The sequence below is a fragment of the Leuresthes tenuis genome, unplaced genomic scaffold (genome assembly GCF_036924035.1).
Source record: "Leuresthes tenuis unplaced genomic scaffold, fLeuTen1.0.hap1 SCAF_14, whole genome shotgun sequence".
NCBI lineage: Eukaryota > Metazoa > Chordata > Actinopteri > Atheriniformes > Atherinopsidae > Leuresthes > Leuresthes tenuis.
The window spans coordinates 24,575,421-24,594,426 of record NW_027325368.1 but is presented as its reverse complement, the minus strand read 5'-3'; the positions used below and the strand labels follow the sequence as shown (position 1 = coordinate 24,594,426).

Below are 19,006 nucleotides of genomic sequence, written 5' to 3'. Positions count from 1 at the left end.
AGGCGCCCCATATACAGAGTCTATAGTCCTAAGAGTTTCCAGGTCCACTGGCACTAATGCACCCACATACCATCAGAGATGCAGGCTGTTGAACTCATAACAAGCTGGATGGTCTTCTTTAATCCAGAAGATGCAGTGCCCATGATTTCAAAAAATCATTTCCCAGGAACCTCGTGGGTTTGGAGGTTCTTCCGTTCAGGAGCTGTGCTACCAGCTTCGTTATCTCTCTGTTTGAAAAGTTTTTTTTAAATTTCTTTACAATATCTTTTCATAGTGAGAGGTTTCCAGGTTCAATCCCCACCTGAGGCCTTTCTGTGTGGAGTTTGCATGTTCTCCCTGTGTATGCGTGGGTTCTCTCCGGGTACTCCGGCTTCCTCCCACCGTCCAAAAACATGCATGTTAGGTTAATTGGTAACTCTAAAATTGTCCTTAGGAGTGAGCGTGTGTGGTTGTTTGTCTCGTTTGTCTCTGTGTGGTCCTGTGATGGACTGGCAACCTGTCCAGGGTGTACCCCGCCTCTGACCCGATGACCGCTGGGATAGGCTCCAGCCCCCCCGCGACCCGACCGAATTATTAAGCGAGTATAGAAAATGGATGGATGGATGGATATCTTTTCATGTGGTTCACAGTAATATTCTACAACACCTCAAAAGTTTGAACTCTCAAAATACCTCTCCTGATCCTCACTTGAAATGAACCAAAACCTTGAACCACATTACAGTTGTATCAGTATTAGACTGTCTTTATGGTTCAGTGTATTCTATTGCCTTGATCTATGATTTATTCCAAAACAAACAACAACAACAACAAAAAAAACTGTTTATTCTTTTCTAACCCTCTTCTTACCTTTGCTCATCTGAGAATATCAACTGCCTTTTTCAAAAGGTTGGAAGAGGCCTTAAGAGGATTGAGTCTGACAACGTAAAGACCACATAATGAACCCTTCCCTTAGCTAACCTTAGCTAACCTCAGCTCCCAGTTTAAAGGAGTAGACGGCTCAAAGTTAAAAAATCTGAATGCTTTATTCTCAATAAGTCTGTTATTCTTCCTCGTCACCAGTTTATCAACAGTTTTTATGTGGCTGGTGCTATGAATATGTTTTGAATGAATGCATTAATTGGTGATAGGTCTTCCATGACAGTTTGACGGATTAGGAGAGATCGTCCGTAAAGTAAATGTGAAACTTGTCGAGTGATCTGTTAGCTCTCAGCTTACCTCTTTCAGCCCTCCTGACCTGGACAGATGAAACTTATGGCCTCTTTTCATCCACTAAAGTGGCTTAAATGCTTCACTGACACTATGATGCATTTACAACATGACTGACTTTTGATATTGATGTCTTTAACAAAGAAGAGACATCTCATGAATGTCAGCTCGGCAATATATTAGCCAGCAAGAAATAAAGATTTAGGGTGGGGTGGTTATATTGGTGTGTCATCTTTTCTTTTTTTTTGAACAAGAAAATTAAAATTATGATCCCATGGTGAATTCTAATTTCATTGGTCATTATCACTTATTAGATACTGGGTGCTCTATGCAGGTACCTTCTTTGGCCATTTGTAGGTCAAACGTTTTGAGATTCTGAGCTTGGGGGATGGCAAAGCAAATCCTTTGATCTTCTGCAGGGCAGTGACAGCTTGAGACTATTTGAGAAAGGATTAGCTAATATTATCCAAGGTTTATCGTACTGAATTAGCCTACACATTATTATAGCTGTAATGTGGTGTTACTGTCAAGAGCAACAAAGGAAGGAAAATGACAATTCATCTCATTACACATGCACATATCAAGATGAGTAAAGTGCTGCAATGTTGAAACATAAATGTTGATTTGAATATATGTGATACATAAAGTTTAAAGATAATTATTTGCTGTCTGTGATATTTTTGCACAACCATATCCATGAACTTTACCAAAGTGAGAAAACAATTTAGTATAACAGGTAGTCACGCAGCAATGAAATTAGATTTTGGAAAAAAAACAAAAAACTATTTTCAAGTAATCGCCTGTCATTTCCTCTGTTTTGCATGTAGGTATCAGACACTTCCATTTGATCAAGGCTTTTTATAAATCAACCACTAACTAATGAGTGGTATCACCTTTCTGTGTTGACTTGATGCAATGAAACAACTGGCAGGAGAAGAGAACATCTTTAATTCATGTGCGTGTGTGAAGCTAAGGTGATGTTCAGGCTGCTCAGTGTCAATGAGAAGCAAGAATAATTGATCATTTTCTGATGAAAAAAAAAGCTACTGTGGTTGAAAAAATCCCATGCAGTGTCATGGGATTTTTTTATGCTGCAGCACGAGTGTAGCAAATAGTACACATACAAAACTTTTTAATATCCAAAACATAGAGCGCATGCAAAGTTTTATACCTCTAATCTACATGAAAATGTAAAAGCAACTCAAGGAGGTTTTGTCATGTGCACAAAACTGTGGTTGAATGTCTGAAGAAAAACATTTTGCAAATCTTCAAGAGAGAGCAAACTTTATGCAATCCAAATCTTTATCTTCTGCATGCCTCCAAATTAGTGAATTATTCACAGATAATTCCAATTGAGCTTTACATTGAATGTTGGCTACATTTGAGTGATAAGTGCTAGTAATATTTGTTCAAATATGGAGTCAAGTTTATTGGAATTATCAAAGTAGTTTTCATGATCAAGTGTGAATCATTGATGAATTATGGTAAATAATTAGAATGAGAAAGTGTGAAGGGAGCTATAGCAGCAGACAGATTAGGTGTAAGCTTTATGAGGTACCTGACTGGAGACTGGGGGCGGGGAATACATAGATACAGGGGGTATTGTGTCACATGTTGACTGCTTTATTGGTTCTCTTTTATGAAAATTCATTCAAGACTAAAAATCTTACATTCAATGTGAATGCTACAAAGTCCTATGTAAAGACACAAGCAAATATTGCTGCATTACTCAGTTTTCTCACAATGCACATAAGTTAACCCTCCATCTAAAAAAATACAGTATTTGCTATTTCAAAAGCTCCTCCACCATTAAATGCATGGTCAACAGAACGAAACGAACCTCTGTTAGACTGCTGAAAATCGGGAACAAATATAGAGGGCCTCAAAGCCTCTTACGACAGAGCCCGCTTACGATTCCCTTTCCGTGCACAGCATCCTCGAATAGACCACACAAAGATCCTTAAGCCAAAATCCCTCCCTGGTATTTAATTCTAAATGAGTAATTACTGGGTGTGTCAGTGTGTCTTAGGTTTGCAGGTAGGCTGAGTGAAGGAGCTCATTTGCAAACTGGCTTTGGAGGGAGTTGCACTCTCACTCAGGCACACACAATCTGAAAGAAAGTGGGTATCCTTGGTAAGCTGCTGAAGAACCCAGTCTCTTAGGGGGGACAGACCACATACAGCCGCCAAGATGTGTGATATGGGGGGACTGGATAACCTGGTGGCCAACACGGCCTACCTGAAAGCCCAAGGGGGCGATGACAAGGAGATGAAAAAGCGCCGTCGCAGCTTGTCTCTCCCCAAGCCAGATCAATGTGCTGCAGTCAGAGGTTCCATCGAAAAGGACTTCACAGCAATTTGTGAAAGGCAGCCCATAGGGAAAAAGTTTTTCCGTGAGTTCCTGGCAAGTAACCCTGAGTTTAAGCTTGCGGCCGAGTTCCTGGATGAGTTGTATGACTGGGATCTGGCTGAAGGTGCAGCGAAAGACAAGGCACGCCAAAACATCATCAACAAGTACTGCAAACCTGACTCCAAAACCTTCCTATCCTTTCTTACTGGGGAGTCTGCTGAGAAATGCAAGTCCATCACAGATGCCAACTTTGAGGAGGTGATGAAAAGCAAGGTCCAAGATGGTGTGAGAGAATTTCTGAAAGGCAAACCTTTTACAGACTACCAGGCCAGCCCATTCTTTGATAAATTCCTCCAATGGAAAGAGTATGAGAAACAGCCTATCAGCGACAAATACTTCTATGAGTTCAGAACCCTGGGAAAAGGAGGCTTCGGAGAGGTAAGCATGCAAATCCAAATATATTTTGAGTTTTTTTCCCTAAATATATATTTGAAATAATTTATCTTTAAGCACTGACTCAAATGCAGGAGTCTCCCCAGAAACATCAGATATGTGTTACAAAGTAATGTTAGTGTTATTCCATTTATTTAGAAAAAAAACTTTTATTCAAATGTATTTGTTTTCGAGTATGAGGAATCCTATCATAATCATCAGGATTGACCTTGTCTCAACTTGAACATAAAGTTATGATGTATCAAGTTATCATTATGCTTCAAGCTCATGTGTTTCCAAATGCAAATGTCTATTTAAGCAAATGACCACGCATACAATATGTCAATTGCAGGTAGAGAAATAAGAAAATGATAAGAGGCATTCAAGAACATAAAATGAACATCATCCTGTCAGAACTTAAATTGAGATGCACTTACAATGTACTACTAAACCCAGTGGAACCCTCGCATGATGTGAAGCTGTTAGCGAGGATCTTGAGTAGCCAGAAATAAACTAAACAATGCTCAGTATTGTTGCTATAATATTTTTTTCTAATCAGCATACCTAGTGATTGAGCCTTAAACAATGAATCTGGGTAATTTTTTAATTGCTTCTGTAAATTTCTTGCTTCTCTGGGAAGGGGCCAATGTTTACAGAGAAGCAGTGAAATGAAAAGTAAGCCTCAGTTAAAGATGTGAGTGAGATGGATGGAAAACTGGATGCCAAAGCACAAGCTCGGTTGACCTTTTGGTCTAATTTTTTAGACTTCATATACAGGTCAGAAAAAAAGTCATTATGTCCCCCCCTGGTGACTTGATATAAAAAGAACAAGTTTTTGACTACATTAATGATGTCATCATCAAATATGTGATCCAATAGATTTTTTTTTTAAATTCACTTATATTTAGTTAGATACACGATGATGAGACTAAAGTGGAGACTTTTTTCAGAAAATTCACAAAAGCATCTCTGTCCAGTTTCCTTTTAGGAGTTTTTGGCTCTGTGACCACTGCAGTTGATTAGTCATTGTGCATCCTGCAGATCCGGTGCCAGAGGACAGTGCATTGTTTAGTGGATTAAAAGGGACCTAAGAAAATGGGTTCTCTCATTTATCACAATTTGTCTCTCTCCAGGTATGTGCTGTTCAGGTAAAGAACACGGGCCAGATGTATGCTTGCAAGAAGTTGTGTAAGAAGCGACTGAAGAAGAAGGGAGGTGAGAAGATGGCCCTGTTGGAGAAGCAGATCTTGGAGAAGGTTAACAGCCTGTTTCTGGTCAACTTGGCGTACGCTTATGACACCAAGACCCACCTGTGCCTTGTCATGACCTTGATGAATGGAGGAGACCTCAAATACCACATCTACAACATTGGCTATGATGGCAAGGGTGTAGACAAGGGCGTTGAAATGAAACGCATCATTCACTACACAGCCCAGATAACCACCGGCATTCTGCATCTGCACGCCATGGATATTGTATATCGTGATATGAAGCCCGAAAATGTGTTGCTTGACAGCCAAGGCCAGTGTCGACTTTCAGACTTGGGTTTGGCCATTGAGATCACTTCAGAGAAGACTGTCACCCAGATGGTGAGTAGAAAGACACATAACAGAAATATTCTGGTTGTGAGGGTAAAGGACAATTCTGAAACACAATAAGGAACACCAGGTTTTGCTCCAGTCAATTTCAGAAAAATCTGGTAACATGCAGGAAGCAAGAAATAACTATGTCAGGAATAGTCATGTGAATATTTATTTAGATTTTACATCATGAAGAAAAATATCTCTCTATTGTTCAAAATATTTGAAGTCGTAAATACCAAATGATACAAGACTATCCCCCTGTACCTTGTATGTTTGACAGACTTTAAAAACAGTACCATTCTAATAATACAGTTACACATAAACTGAAATACAAATAAAACCAGGATCGGTTGTTGGGTGGCAGGGTGATTTGGAGACCAGGTTGAGCTGATCTCAGGTTCTGGACATACTGTCACCTTCTGGTAGGGTTTTCACTTTAAATCCGGACAGGGATTACTGGTTTGTTTAAAGATCTTTGCAATGAGAGTCTCTGAATCCATTATATAACCCATTTGATCCTTTGGCAGTCAGATTATAGCTCGGCCATTTATAGGCCACCATTTGTACCAGGGATATGTCAGAGACCTTGGAGGGCCAGCACTTGTTAAAGTGACAGTTGCAAAGGGTCACCAGGTTTCCATGCATGAGCACCTTGAGCAGATATTTAGTTTGTTCTTTTGGCTAGAAGACTTCACTAACACTTCGCGGAGCCTGTTGCATGTGCTTCGTCTTTTTTCCTTGAGAAAAAGTGACACATATACCATGCTATCACACTGGCTGCACAAGATGAGGATTGTTTGTTTGTCCTTGATTCTCAAGGATTCACTTGAGAAACGTGAATTAGAATAAACTGACAAAAGTGGTATAACTGCATTTCAAATTAATCACCAAGTACTGAAAGGTCAAATTTAAAAGCTTGATGATACCAAGCGATCATATTCTGACAAAATATGCATGTTACAGACTGCAGAATCTAAACAATCCAAGAATGAACTGATGTTTTGTCTCATTTTATGTTGTCTCTTAATGACTTCCCTCCAGCATTATTACACCTCACCTTTGTAAAGTTATAAATCTGAAAAAAGATGAAGAATTTTGCAACAGGGCTCCTTTAGGACTTGCAAGAGCAAAGAGGCAAACAGTAAGCTCTTGGCTCTATGAAAGTCCAGTAAGCTCATTATCCAGCGCTCCTCAGCTCCTCCACTCCTCAGCTCCTCCACTCCTCAGCTCCTCAGCTCCTCAGCTCCTCAGCTCCTCAGCTCCTCAGCTCCTCAATTCCTCAGCTCCTCAGCTCCTCATCCTGCCAAAGTGAGTGGGTTAACCTCCTACAGGCAGAGCTGGCTTTGGTCCTGTAATCCTCTTAGTGGGCATTACACAAGTCTGTCCCTGATTAGATCAACAGACCAATGTAAAAAAAACTTACAATGAATATGTTTAGACATGATAATTTGCAAACAAGGTAACTTTGTCCTCAAACAAAAACATCTACAGATGATTTCCAAAAATTGGATAATACATGAAAGAGTTCTTTAAAGTTACAAAACCATACAATTATGAATGCTAGGCACAGTTGTGTATCTGTGGTAACTTATGTCCAAGTAAAGGGCAGATCTACAGGCACCAGATGTGTTCTGTGATCCCAATCACCCTTGGAAAAATAGAGTTAGACTAAAGGCTGCATTTTGGACTGGCTTCATATCAGTGACAGGGCTCATACAGGCAATGATTTTGGGCTGCAATTAACTAAACTACATGTCTTTGTACAGTGGCTATAGCACACAGAGGAACAGCTCCACGTACGGTCACATTTATCACGACAAAGTATAAGTAGGAATAATTTAAGGGGATTGAAATTGTCCATAAGATGTGACTACGTTTAAGTGACTATGAAAAGACATTGCATCCTGTTGTCATTGAGGCTTGTAAAAGCAAATACGAAGCTCTCAAAACAATGTCAGTTTATAGCATATTTGCATTAGTTGTAGTGACCATGTGTTGTCAGGATGTATTTCTGCAGGTGGGCATAATATCCAGAAATGGCCAGGTCTTATATAAGACACCAGCCAACTCTGTTAGTGTGCAGACGCACACAACTCTTGACTGGTAGTAGGCTTAGCATTAGGATTAAGCTCCTGTTTTGAGGCTGCAGGTGGGGTCATATAGGAAGAAGGAGAGAGAGATAATAATAATAAAGGAGGGGGGCAGGAAGAAAGTGAGCAAAAAAAAAAGATGAAAGTCAAATTAAGAAGATGCAAAGATTTGAATAGTATTCTTAGCTCCCTACTTCTTTTGAGGAGTAAGGCTGTGTACAACATAATGCTTTAAATACTGTAACTAACTTAATGTTTTTTTTTATTATTCCCTGGCCTCCTCTCTATCATACAGGCTGGTACAGGAGCATACATGGCTCCTGAGCTCCTGACCAAAACACCGTACCGGACATCAGTGGACTGGTGGGCCCTGGGCTGCAGTATCTATGAGATGGTGGCTGGCTATACACCTTTCAAAGGGCCTGAGAGCAAAAAGGAAAAGGTGGAAAAGGAGGAGGTGCAGCGCCGCATTCTCAATGAGGAGCCAAAGTGGGAGCACAAGTGCTTCGATGCTCCCACCAAAGACATCATCCAGATGTTCCTTAAGAAAAAAATCGATGAGCGCCTGGGCATGAGGTGAGAAGGTCTTTTCTTTTCTTTAGCTACGGTTGTTCACTGTTGTCTGATTATGCAGTTTTGTATCACTTATGCAGTGGAAATGTTTTCACCTTTTCAACAGGAACAACATGGAGGATCCGAGGAAGCATGAGTGGTTTAAGAGTATCAACTTTCCCCGCCTGGAGGCAGGACTGGTGGAACCTCCCTGGGTCCCCAAACCCAACGTGGTCTATGCAAAGGACACCGGTGACATTGCAGAGTTCTCTGAGATCAAGGGCATTGAGTTTGATGCAAAGGACGACAAATTCTTTAAGGAGTTCAGCACAGGCGCCGTGTCCATTCCATGGCAGCAGGAGATGATTGACACTGGACTGTTTGATGAGCTTAATGATCCCAACAGGAAAGAGGGTGGAGGAGGTTGTGATGATGAGAAGAAGTCTGGCACATGTACACTGCTGTGATTGAGCACATGTTCGGCATCTCATACCAGATCCTACTCAATAATTTGTTTTCTCAGTCTCACGCACAGTAACATCGATGTTAAAAAAGTGGATCATGTTTCATGAGAGGCCAGCACGAGCATCTTTGTTGAGAAAGACAGACCAACCCATCCCCTTTATAAGGATGCTCATGGCTTAGAGATCAGCTGCTCTTGAGGCAGGGTTCAGTAAGATATGAAAGGTGTGGTGATGCATTTTACACATCATTCCTGGCTCACAGCATCTCTTGAAGATATGCATATCTAATGTTGTAGACTTGCAACCACATCGACCAAAAATCACTTCTAGGAGTATGTTTTGTTTTTTTGTTTTTCATTAAAGAAATTAGTGTTAGAAGTGCTTTAAGGCCTTTGTGCCAGAAAACTGTATTACTTTATGAAAAAACAATCTAAGACATTAAAACAGTGTTTTGACATGTACATGCTGAGACAACATTGTTATAATCAGGATTATATTTTAAACAAACAGGTAAAAACGTTCCAAACTGGAATGGTCCTCTTGAAATTGGTCTGTTTTACTATTTACTGATGTCGTCATAAGGCCACAATGTTTATACAGGGAAAAGTTATTTTCAACCACATTTGACAGTCATTCGTATCTATCTATCTATCCATCCATCCATCCATCTATCCATCCATCCATCCATCCATCCATCCATCCAACAGTTTAGTTTTATAAGAACTTTAAAAAAACAACTGTAAGTATTGTACATAAGGAAATGTATCTATATCTATGCACAAAGAGAGAAGAAACTATGTAATATTTCAAATTTAGGCTTATTTAAAAAAAATAAGAAGAAAGAAGAACACCTCCCCACTGAGTCCCTCTGCCGTTGGTGCTCTGTGGCTCAACATGAATGGAAACTGAGGCCCTGGGTTGTTGGGGGAGAGAACACAGCAGAAATAGCAGCTCACAGCTGCACGAAACGGAGGAAAATTTAGAGGAGTTGGGCAATAAATTCCTGTACCAGGAATTCTCTGTCCATGGCCCTGAAACACTGTGATAATTCAGGGCTCTTTTCTTAGTTTGAGATACGTATGAATAACTCAAACTAGCCGGATGCTAAAAGAGTCCACCATTTTGGTGATTGAGTTTAGAGTTACTAATAACTTGTTATTCTTGTTTACTTGTCTCAGGGTAATTATTTGCTTGAGTTTTTAAACAGACAGATCTTGGGCAGAGTTGAGTTTTTACAGTTAACATCCTTATGATATGAATGTATGATCATGTACTTGTAAATATAACGTGAGAGGAAAACTATAGGATTGTCAGATGTAAATCAGAGATTTCCTTGAATCTTGAATCATTTGAAGAAATTAAAATATATGTCTTTTAAAATTTGTGTTGTTCTTATTTGTGTGTTTGTGATCTATTGTAGTCTTGAGGCTGCAAATTATTTCACCCACATCAGAAAACGGCCCAATTTGTGCCACATTCCATATGTTCTCTGGGCTATGTATAGCCACAGAGCTGATACTGCTGAGGACTCTGGAGTAAAACCTTAGAATAGCACTCGTATTAATCCTTCTCTGGATGCTGACCACTGCTAGGCCACACTCCAGGCCGCCACAAATTGGAAAGTTCAACTCTTAGCCGATAAGGTAATAATCAGCATTACCCTCTTGTCATCTTTGTTTAAATCAGCTTTAAATCCCCTCAGGTTCTGATGTTTCTCAGTCTTAAGAGCAACACAAAAAGAAGTATTTTGATATTTGATTTTTCTCATTTTCTGTGTGTGAAAAAGTGAAGTAGGAATGCAATTAAAAGATTAATTAAACTTTTCCTTTAACTTTTGAGTGCTTAGCATTAAGACTTGGCATGATGATGACATTTCTGAGAAAGTATTTGCACAAAATTGTGGAAAACCTCCACCTTTAATACCATTAATCTAAAGAACTTTATTGGTATGCACATTTTGTCTCCTACTGTGCCTGTTTACAACAGTCAAACTAAAGGGCAGTAAGAGCTTAAAAAACATTAAGGTGGATTCTTGCTTCAGCTAAAGCCCTGGAGATTATCTCACATTTAACAGGACTTCACAGTGAAGAACAGAGCTGCTGCCTCAGGGCCCCAGAAGAACTACACAGATGGAGTTACAGGGAAATTAGAGAAAAAAGGTGTGATCAGACTTCTTTTACAACTGACCTTGTGTTTTTCAGCCTCAACAGCCAATTATGGGTCCAACCATTCACAGAATTCTAGGTCTATAGACTAGCCTTCAGCAAACATCATAGTAATTATAAATAGAACTCAGTTTGCAGGATTTGCCATTATTAATGCACCTGATGTTACAGAGATCAGACAACCAGGTGGATTCTCCTTCTTAAGCGCATTCCAGCATGAACAATATTCAGTATGATATTAGTTTATTGGATATGATATGATATGCTGATGGAGTTGGAAAAAAAATCTCAGGATGCACAGCACATGCTGACCTTTTCTCCATAATATCACATGATGTCACAGCCTCACTAAGCACCTCAGCTGAGCTTCACTATGTTTGGGCCATACTTTCACCAACAGCGTCATGTTTCTGGCTCCCTCATGTGGCAACAGACTCATGCTTCACTGTTATCAAGCAGTCTTTTTGCCATCTCCCAATAGTCCAATTATGACGAACTATACTCAACTTGTGTTAATAAAAAAACACTCCCTTTTGATTTTAGGATTGAAGCTGAACAAGTAACACCACTTTCCTCAGAATCAGATACTACTAACAACGGGATAAGCTAAGTATGATTTATTACTGCACTTCAGCGTAATTAGAAGGAAATGGCCCAAGTACATTCCATTGCATTGTTCTTTATTCTTGACAACATCTCAGAGAGAAATGCTCTACCTGTCACTCTCTACAGTTCTGACTATCATGGTTACATATGCCTGACGTCTGAACTGTTAAATCAGCACCACCAAAGACAGACTTCTTCTTCTCAATGTCTGTCATGGCTTCATTTCTGTAATTGTTCCAGGACAACATTGTCAGTAAGAGAGCAACAGAATTTTTCATCTTTCTTTCTTATTTCAATTCATTGAAATTCATTTTGACATCTTTTGGAGGGCCATGACCCTTAGTTTAATTCAGCTGTCATCAACTTATGGATACAACTAAAATAGCTCAGATGCATTCACAAATCCCTGCACGTCTTCCAACATTATGCAGTTATGTCAGCTAAGGACAATCAACTGAAAAAAATAAAAGAAGACTGGAGCTCACTTATCCTGTAGCAATTTAATAGTGCAAACAAACTAATATTTCGACATTACTGTCTTCATCAGGGTTAGGGATGAAGACACGGTAATGTTGAAACATTATTCTGTTTGCCCTAATACACTGCATCACCATCAGTGAGCTCCAGTCTTCTTTTATTCTACCCAAACCAATTTGGTAATTGCTCATACAGACTGATTTGTATTTGTAAAGACCTTTTAAATGTATTTAAAAAAAACAACAAAGAAAACTTTTTTTTCTTCAAAATCACTTTTATTCCACAATTTATTTAATCAGGTCTTAAGGCACCCTGAAGAGATGTTACAAGTTGTTCTTTCAAATATGGGTTCCTCTTAAGACTGTGTAAACATAGCTTTGAATAAGATAATTTCCTGTAAATCTTTGCTTAAATTATTTCTTTACAGTACACAGACATTGTGTTTTGTGACAAAAATACAGTGTGAATCAAGTAGATAGCATATATACGTATATATATATATGTATACCTATATGTATATATAGGTATACCTATATGTATATATATGTATATGTATACCTATATATGTATTTATATAGATATACATATGTATATATACACTGAAGAGTAATAGATTGGCAGACAATCAGAACAGGCTGAAGAAGAGAGTAAACTAACAAACAATCTTTGAGACTCAGATAAATATACAGTTCACATAATGATATACCGTACATAGTTACAGAGATCTTTTTATTTTTGCAAAGCTTCTCCAGCGCCCCTCTACCTCAAAAGCGATTTTTACACTGGACCTCTGTGAGTGTGTGTCACCTTGGGTACCATTAAAATGCAACGTGGCAACTCGTCAAGTCCTGGAGGGCTCACCCACTTGTTGGCTATTGCAGTCGAGAGGTGAGTGAACAGGAAGACGGACAAACGGACGGACATGCAGACGGACAGACAGACATCACAAGACTGGGTTGTGGCTCCACAGACCACAACACTAAGATCTATCTATAATTCTCTAAATATGGTAAGGTTCACAATGTATTTATAGTCGAAGGGGACTTTGTAATTGGCATTTAATATACAGGGATACAGTGGCTATACTTGATTATCGAGATACGTTCCTCTATGAAGTCTTTGTGATGAGTGATGACAGATGTGAATACTTTGGAGATGTTCTACTTTCTCAACTCTACTATACAGCAGGATAAAAACCCTTGCAGCACCAGTAATAATACTATCCCTCATACAGTTTAAGAGATGAAAACAACACACTCGTCCTAACAACAGGAAGATTATGAAAAAAAAGATAAAAAAGTATCAGCAATTACACAACAGGTCCAAACAGCTTGGTTGCAATGGCTATAAGTTATCAAATCACATCAATACTAAACAAACAAACAAACAATAATAATTATAATAATAACTGGGTAAAGAATAAACAGTGCAACAGGTGAACATCAGGATGAATAAGGACAGGAACTGAGCCTGTGTTTTGTTCTGGGGATCTTTGAGGACGTCAGCAAGGAATCATGATGGAAAGAAGGGTCAGAAAAGTCATCAAAGCATCATCTGATATAATTGTACTACTGGCTCTCTCCTATTGGAAGCCAACTATAACTTATCTGCATCAAACTGTGTTACCACTTCCAAAAATGCAATCTTTGTGACGTAATTGACGTAATTTCTTTCCTTTTTAAAAATTTTTAAACAGAAATCCTCAGCAAATGTGGGCAGCCTTATCTGGTTTTCTTTTATGGGCAGCTTCGTTTTACTCCAGAACCTTGACCCTGAAGGTGACACGGCCCAGGAACTTATCCCTCTCGTCGTTGTTGCGGAGGTCGGAGCCCTCCACCCGGCACTCCACGGACAGCTCCTTGTTGTAGTCCTCCTTGGTGAGCAGCAGCTTCACTGCCACCAGGGGCTGCACGTAATTCTCCTGCATCAGGGATGAATCAGCCTCTGTCAGTAACGTGCAGACATTAGTGGATGTAATCTGACGTCCGACAAATACTTACGTGAGCTTTCTTGCCGTAGTAGGGGAAATACATTTTATCAATGCGACCCTCACTGGGGAAATAGTGCATTTGGACCGGGTTGTCTTTCTGCAGAAAAGAATACATGTTAGTGTAAATTCAACATCAGTTGTAATGGTTTTATCTTGAATTATTAGCAAGTGGACATGTTTCCAAGACAACATGGCACAGGACGTTAAAAAAAGCAAAACAAATGACCCTGAAGTTAGTGAGGAGATTTAAATGAAATACAAAACAGGATGTGTCTGGCGAATCTGAAAAGTGACATTTAGGTGAGAAAAAAATGACACAGATTAGACTGAAATTAAACTTTTTAACGTAGCTGCAATGGATTTAGAGGCACCTGCACAGTCACCCGTTACATAACAGAAATGTGTTAACACTCTTACTGGCCTTATCCTGCTAATTTACATATCTAATTTACATCATCTTACCCTAAAGACGTCAGTGACAGCATGCAGAAAGATATGAGACACAAAACAAACAAAAAGAAGGATAAAAATGAAAGCAGGATCAACAGAAAGGAAATAGTTTAATTGTTATGGCCATCAGTGTTTTTATGAAAGAAACGAAAAGACAAAAATACACATACAAGCAAGTAGCACATATGTTATGTGGAATTTGTTTAACTTTTACTTTTACTGTGCAGTTGATATATGGATCTCCGTGTGGCTTCAGCCCAATAATCTGTGAAGTGAGAGAAACAAGCGAGGTTGACACTGTAAGGCTATTGTACATGTGAATCCAAAGTAACAAGTGAATTAAATATTTTATTCTGGGAGCTGTTGGCAGGTGTTTTTTTTAAGCTTCTAAACATCAAAGCTGAGCTGAGTCAATAAGGATAGTTGGGTGTTACCCTGTTCATTTTCAGAAGCACACAGGGTTTTCCTTCATGATATCCAAAGTTGGTGTCAGAGAGGCCAGAGCAGAAGCTCAGCGAAGCCCTCTTGAAGCGACAAGCTTTCTTGTTCATGTCCTCGCTATCGTCCTGCAAATAATACTCTCCTGCAATGCAGTCCTTGTTCTTCTCCTGCTCAGAGTCATTATATCCTGAAAAAGATAGATATGGGTAAAGAAATACCCAGATTATGGAATGAGTCTATAAAAAAGAGATCTGGGTGTTAGGGTCAAGTGAACCTACTTTGAAGAAAGGTCTCCAGGTGTTGGACATACTGCACATACTTTTGAGGGTCCGATTTGTTGAATACGATGTCCAGTGTATTAGGACGAATCACCAGTCCTGCAACAAAAACATCAAACATAGTAAACATAAAGACATGAATGATCCAAAAACAGAAACTAATCTGCAGCTATTGGAGTTTATCTTGAGCTACAGTCAGGAAGAAAACATTCATCAAATCATCTCACAGGAAGAAACTGCTGAAGAGATCGATACAAAAAGCCGTTGAATGTAGCACATTATTATGACAACATATCTTATTGGCAAGATTATGAATAATGAATATCTGAATAAGAAACGCTGCCATTTACAGCAGCTGAAAGTTATTTTCTGTGTATTGTGATGCTGAGAGTCTAACCTGGATTGGGAACGCGGTCTCTGTACCTCGGCACATAGTCATCCAGAGTTAGCAGCAACACCCACATGGTCAGGGCGAACATACCAGCCAAGAAGCAGTAGAAAACCAAGTAGAAGAGCAGGATGAGGGCTGGATTGAGTCAAAGGAATGCACAGGACAGAAAAAGAAAAGAGACATGAACATGAGACACAGTATTTAATTAAAGAGCAAAGGTCTTGGACATGCTTGAGAAAGCTGGGATTTGAGCGCACTATCCCTTTGAGAGAAACCATTTTGAATCGAGGAGGAAATGCTACCCACTGCTAACTAAGATGAGGCAGCGTTTCACAAGACCCTTCTACTTTTAAAATCAGACATGATTTGGTGAACATGCTGCTGTGCTTAGAGCATCTGCTGCTGTCTACTTCACTCAGTGCAGGGAGGGCAGAGATGCATTTAAGGAAGCATCTGACTCAAAATGGTTCACCACCATCCAGCCTGCACAGCATAGATGCCCTCTAAATTGACAAAAAAAAAGGGATGGACCCCTCAGCCTCCTGCCCCCCGCCCCCCTCCCATTCCTCTCCAACAGTATCCCACAATGCACCTGCCCAGTGCATTAAAGAAAGAGAAAGAATTGAGAGGGAATCCCATTTGACCTTGACAGGCATGCTAATGTGGGCGGCCATGCAACGGCAATGGAGCATCCCACTGCACAGCAGCACAGGGGCCCAGGCAGCCTGACAGTCTGTGTGAGCCTATAGGAGCTGGTTGCAGGGAGGGGGGTGGTGTGTTAACTGGGAAATCATTACATAAAATGTATGAGCTGATCAGCTACAGATTCAGCTCAGGGATGCGGCGGTACATTCCTCAGTTCTGATTAGCTTAAGTATGTTCTGTGAATTCACTGATGATGACCATGTAAATACATATCAGAGCAAAAAAAATCTCAGCTGCTTTGATTGAACATCACCTGATCGGATCATTCTGCCAATGCAGTAAGAGGAGACAGGAGCACACCTTTAGTAGCATCCCTCATCCTGCAGAGCCTCTAGGTGCAGGCTTCTCCTTTACACCTTCATGTAGGCCTGTGATGGCTCCTCAGCTAATTCCTCTACCTGAATGACATTCATTTTAATTCATCCATGTAAAGATATATAAAGCAGGCAATACATATTTCAGACACACCTGTCTATGAGTGCTGACTATTAAGAAAGAGGACACCAAATCAAGAGTAAATCCCCGTGAATGTGACAGCGCAGCCTCTAACTGACTGCTGTGTAACGGGGATCCTTACCCCAGCTGCTGGCCGTGCGACCCAGCACCTCCCCAGTCCTCGGGTTGTAGAAGGAGTCCCTCCAGCTGGACGCATTCTCCTTGGTGGCCGGTTTATCCTCGGTGCTCGCCATGGTGATGAGGGCTTATTTGGTCCGAAACGTCCTGTTTGTCCTCCCTAAAATAAATAAATAAATAAAAAAAATGCAGAGAAAGCGCAGCGGGGCGATGTAATGAGGCGAAGAAGCCGGCGAAGCGGCGATGAGTGCCTGGTCGTATCAATGGTTGGGAAGGAGTGGGCGGTGTTGAAAGTAGGAGAGCAGAGAGAGAGAGAGAGAGAGATGTTCTGGTGGAACAAGAAGAAGAGGAGGGAAAAAACGAGAAGGGGAAGGTGAGGAAGGAGAGAAAAATCAGTGACGTCCACACCGCCGTGGCAGCTGATGCAGTGCGACCAGATGGATTTACATTGGCTGGTGACTGGGAGACGAACACAGAGTCACCGTTACGCGCACAAATTATAAATAGAGTGAAATTGATCGTTCTGGACAAAAAATATATATTTGCAGGCCTCTGGGTAGAGAGCGGAATCTCCATTTAACACGAATTCCCTTCCTTCAGCAAATACATGAAAGCACGCACATCATGTACATTTGTCAAGTACTGTGTTACCAAAAGTGCACCTACTCATGATATTTTTCGTCTTTTGTGGTTTGGAATCCCGATGTATTGTAGACTGAGCTCTTCTGCATTCAAGTCCAACGCATTGAGTCACTAAATCAACATCCAGTCCTATAGACTGTGTTTGGACACGCAAAGTCACGCTGATTAATACAGCAGGCTCTGCTTCTTTTTTTTTTTTTTTTTTTTTGAAAGATCATAAAAACCTCCATCAGAATATTTATAGCCACTGAGGATATTAATTGTGAACCGACTAGTAACGTAGATTTTTGGAGCCCTCGCCAGATCCCTGTTGCTATGGCAATCAAGCAGTGCTGAAACTAGAGACTGTGCCGGTGTGTGTTTGTGAGACTGTGTGTATGCGGAGTGGATCACTGAAACATGCTTCAAAGTTAACGGATAATACACGTTTCGTTTGGGGAATAAGGTAAACACACTTCATCTTATGCATATACAGGTCCGCTTTACCGGAGCTCAACTGGAATAAAGTGAACAGACAGAGAGAGCAGCTGGATGCCTCAACAGAAGGAGAAGAGGCCGAAACATTGATAAGGAATGGGAAAAATGATGCCAAAGGCTTAACTTCCAGCGAACAATCCCAGTGTGTCACTGAGAAAGAGAGAAAACAGAAGAGGGAGTTATATAATGACCGGCGTTCAGCTCCTATGGGGGAGGGGGAGTAGTGGTCGCACCACACTTACTTCCTGCTGTCGGTTTGAATTTGTTGGAAGGCAGGGCTCTCCACAGCTCATAAAATGCAGCACTAGGCACGATCCTTACACACACACATTTTACTGATGAGTGTGAGAGCAGCCAGCACTGATTCATGGACTACTCCCGTCTGTCTCACACACTCCGGCACATTTCTCCCTGTGAAGGCATTCTACTGCAGGCCAACAGCTTTGGCAAGAAAAAAACCTGCTCATGTCCAAGTGAGGAAGTCCAGATGGACAGCTCCACCAGAGGAAGTGCTTGGATGGGTGAGGGGTTACGCAGAAAAGATATACTGTTTGGAGCTATGTGACGTATACTAAACTCAGCTATGCTCTTTGTCTGAGGGAACAGACACACAATCCTCCCATTGTTTAGGAAAGCCCCCTTTAGTGCACTCAATTAGCCCCCCCTTCACCATACCAGCACCATGAGCAGGAATACACACCACGTTTGTTCTCAGTCCCTTCATTTGTGAGCTGCCATAGCAACCCTCACAGCGAGGCTGGTCACATCAATGCGGCTCAATCTGCAGACACGTGTGACAGTGTGTTTCTGATGATTCTCCATGGACAAGACAGCAGCCCCTAGTCCATGTGGAGGTGAACACCTTATGTAGCATATGCATAGTGTATGCGAGTATACACCTGTGTATGTACGAGACACCCATATCACTACAACCAATGGTCTTCAGAATAGTTCACCTTTTAATAACAGCTCATTCACAACATATAACATACCCGATACTCTCAGGAAAATTAATCATTACACAAACGTTAAGTTATGTCCCAAAAGTTTGGGATAACCTGTGCCGTTCCAAATCAGAATGTGTTCCAAGTGTTAGAAAGCCTCACACACCACAACCTCAAGTGTTATTTTGATG

General features: G+C 40.6%; 2 protein-coding genes across 2 annotated transcripts; one reads left to right on the top strand and one right to left on the bottom strand.

Moving 5' to 3' along the window:
* The first annotated feature begins 3,396 nt into the window (after positions 1-3,396).
* Positions 3,397-8,679, top strand: grk7a (G protein-coupled receptor kinase 7a). Its single transcript, XM_072363824.1, has 4 exons — positions 3,397-3,993; positions 5,121-5,576; positions 7,956-8,236; positions 8,340-8,679. The coding sequence occupies exons 1-4, from the start codon at positions 3,397-3,399 to the stop codon at positions 8,677-8,679; spliced, it is 1,674 nt and encodes a 557-aa protein (XP_072219925.1).
* A 3,498-nt stretch (positions 8,680-12,177) lies between these two features.
* Positions 12,178-17,154, bottom strand: atp1b3a (ATPase Na+/K+ transporting subunit beta 3a). Its single transcript, XM_072364172.1, has 7 exons — positions 16,757-17,154; positions 15,481-15,609; positions 15,084-15,182; positions 14,799-14,992; positions 14,579-14,629; positions 13,925-14,011; positions 12,178-13,845 (listed from the first exon to the last, which is right to left on the bottom strand). The coding sequence occupies exons 1-7, from the start codon at positions 16,866-16,868 to the stop codon at positions 13,678-13,680; spliced, it is 840 nt and encodes a 279-aa protein (XP_072220273.1). The 5' UTR covers positions 16,869-17,154; the 3' UTR covers positions 12,178-13,677.
* Between the last annotated feature and the right edge of the window lie 1,852 nt (positions 17,155-19,006).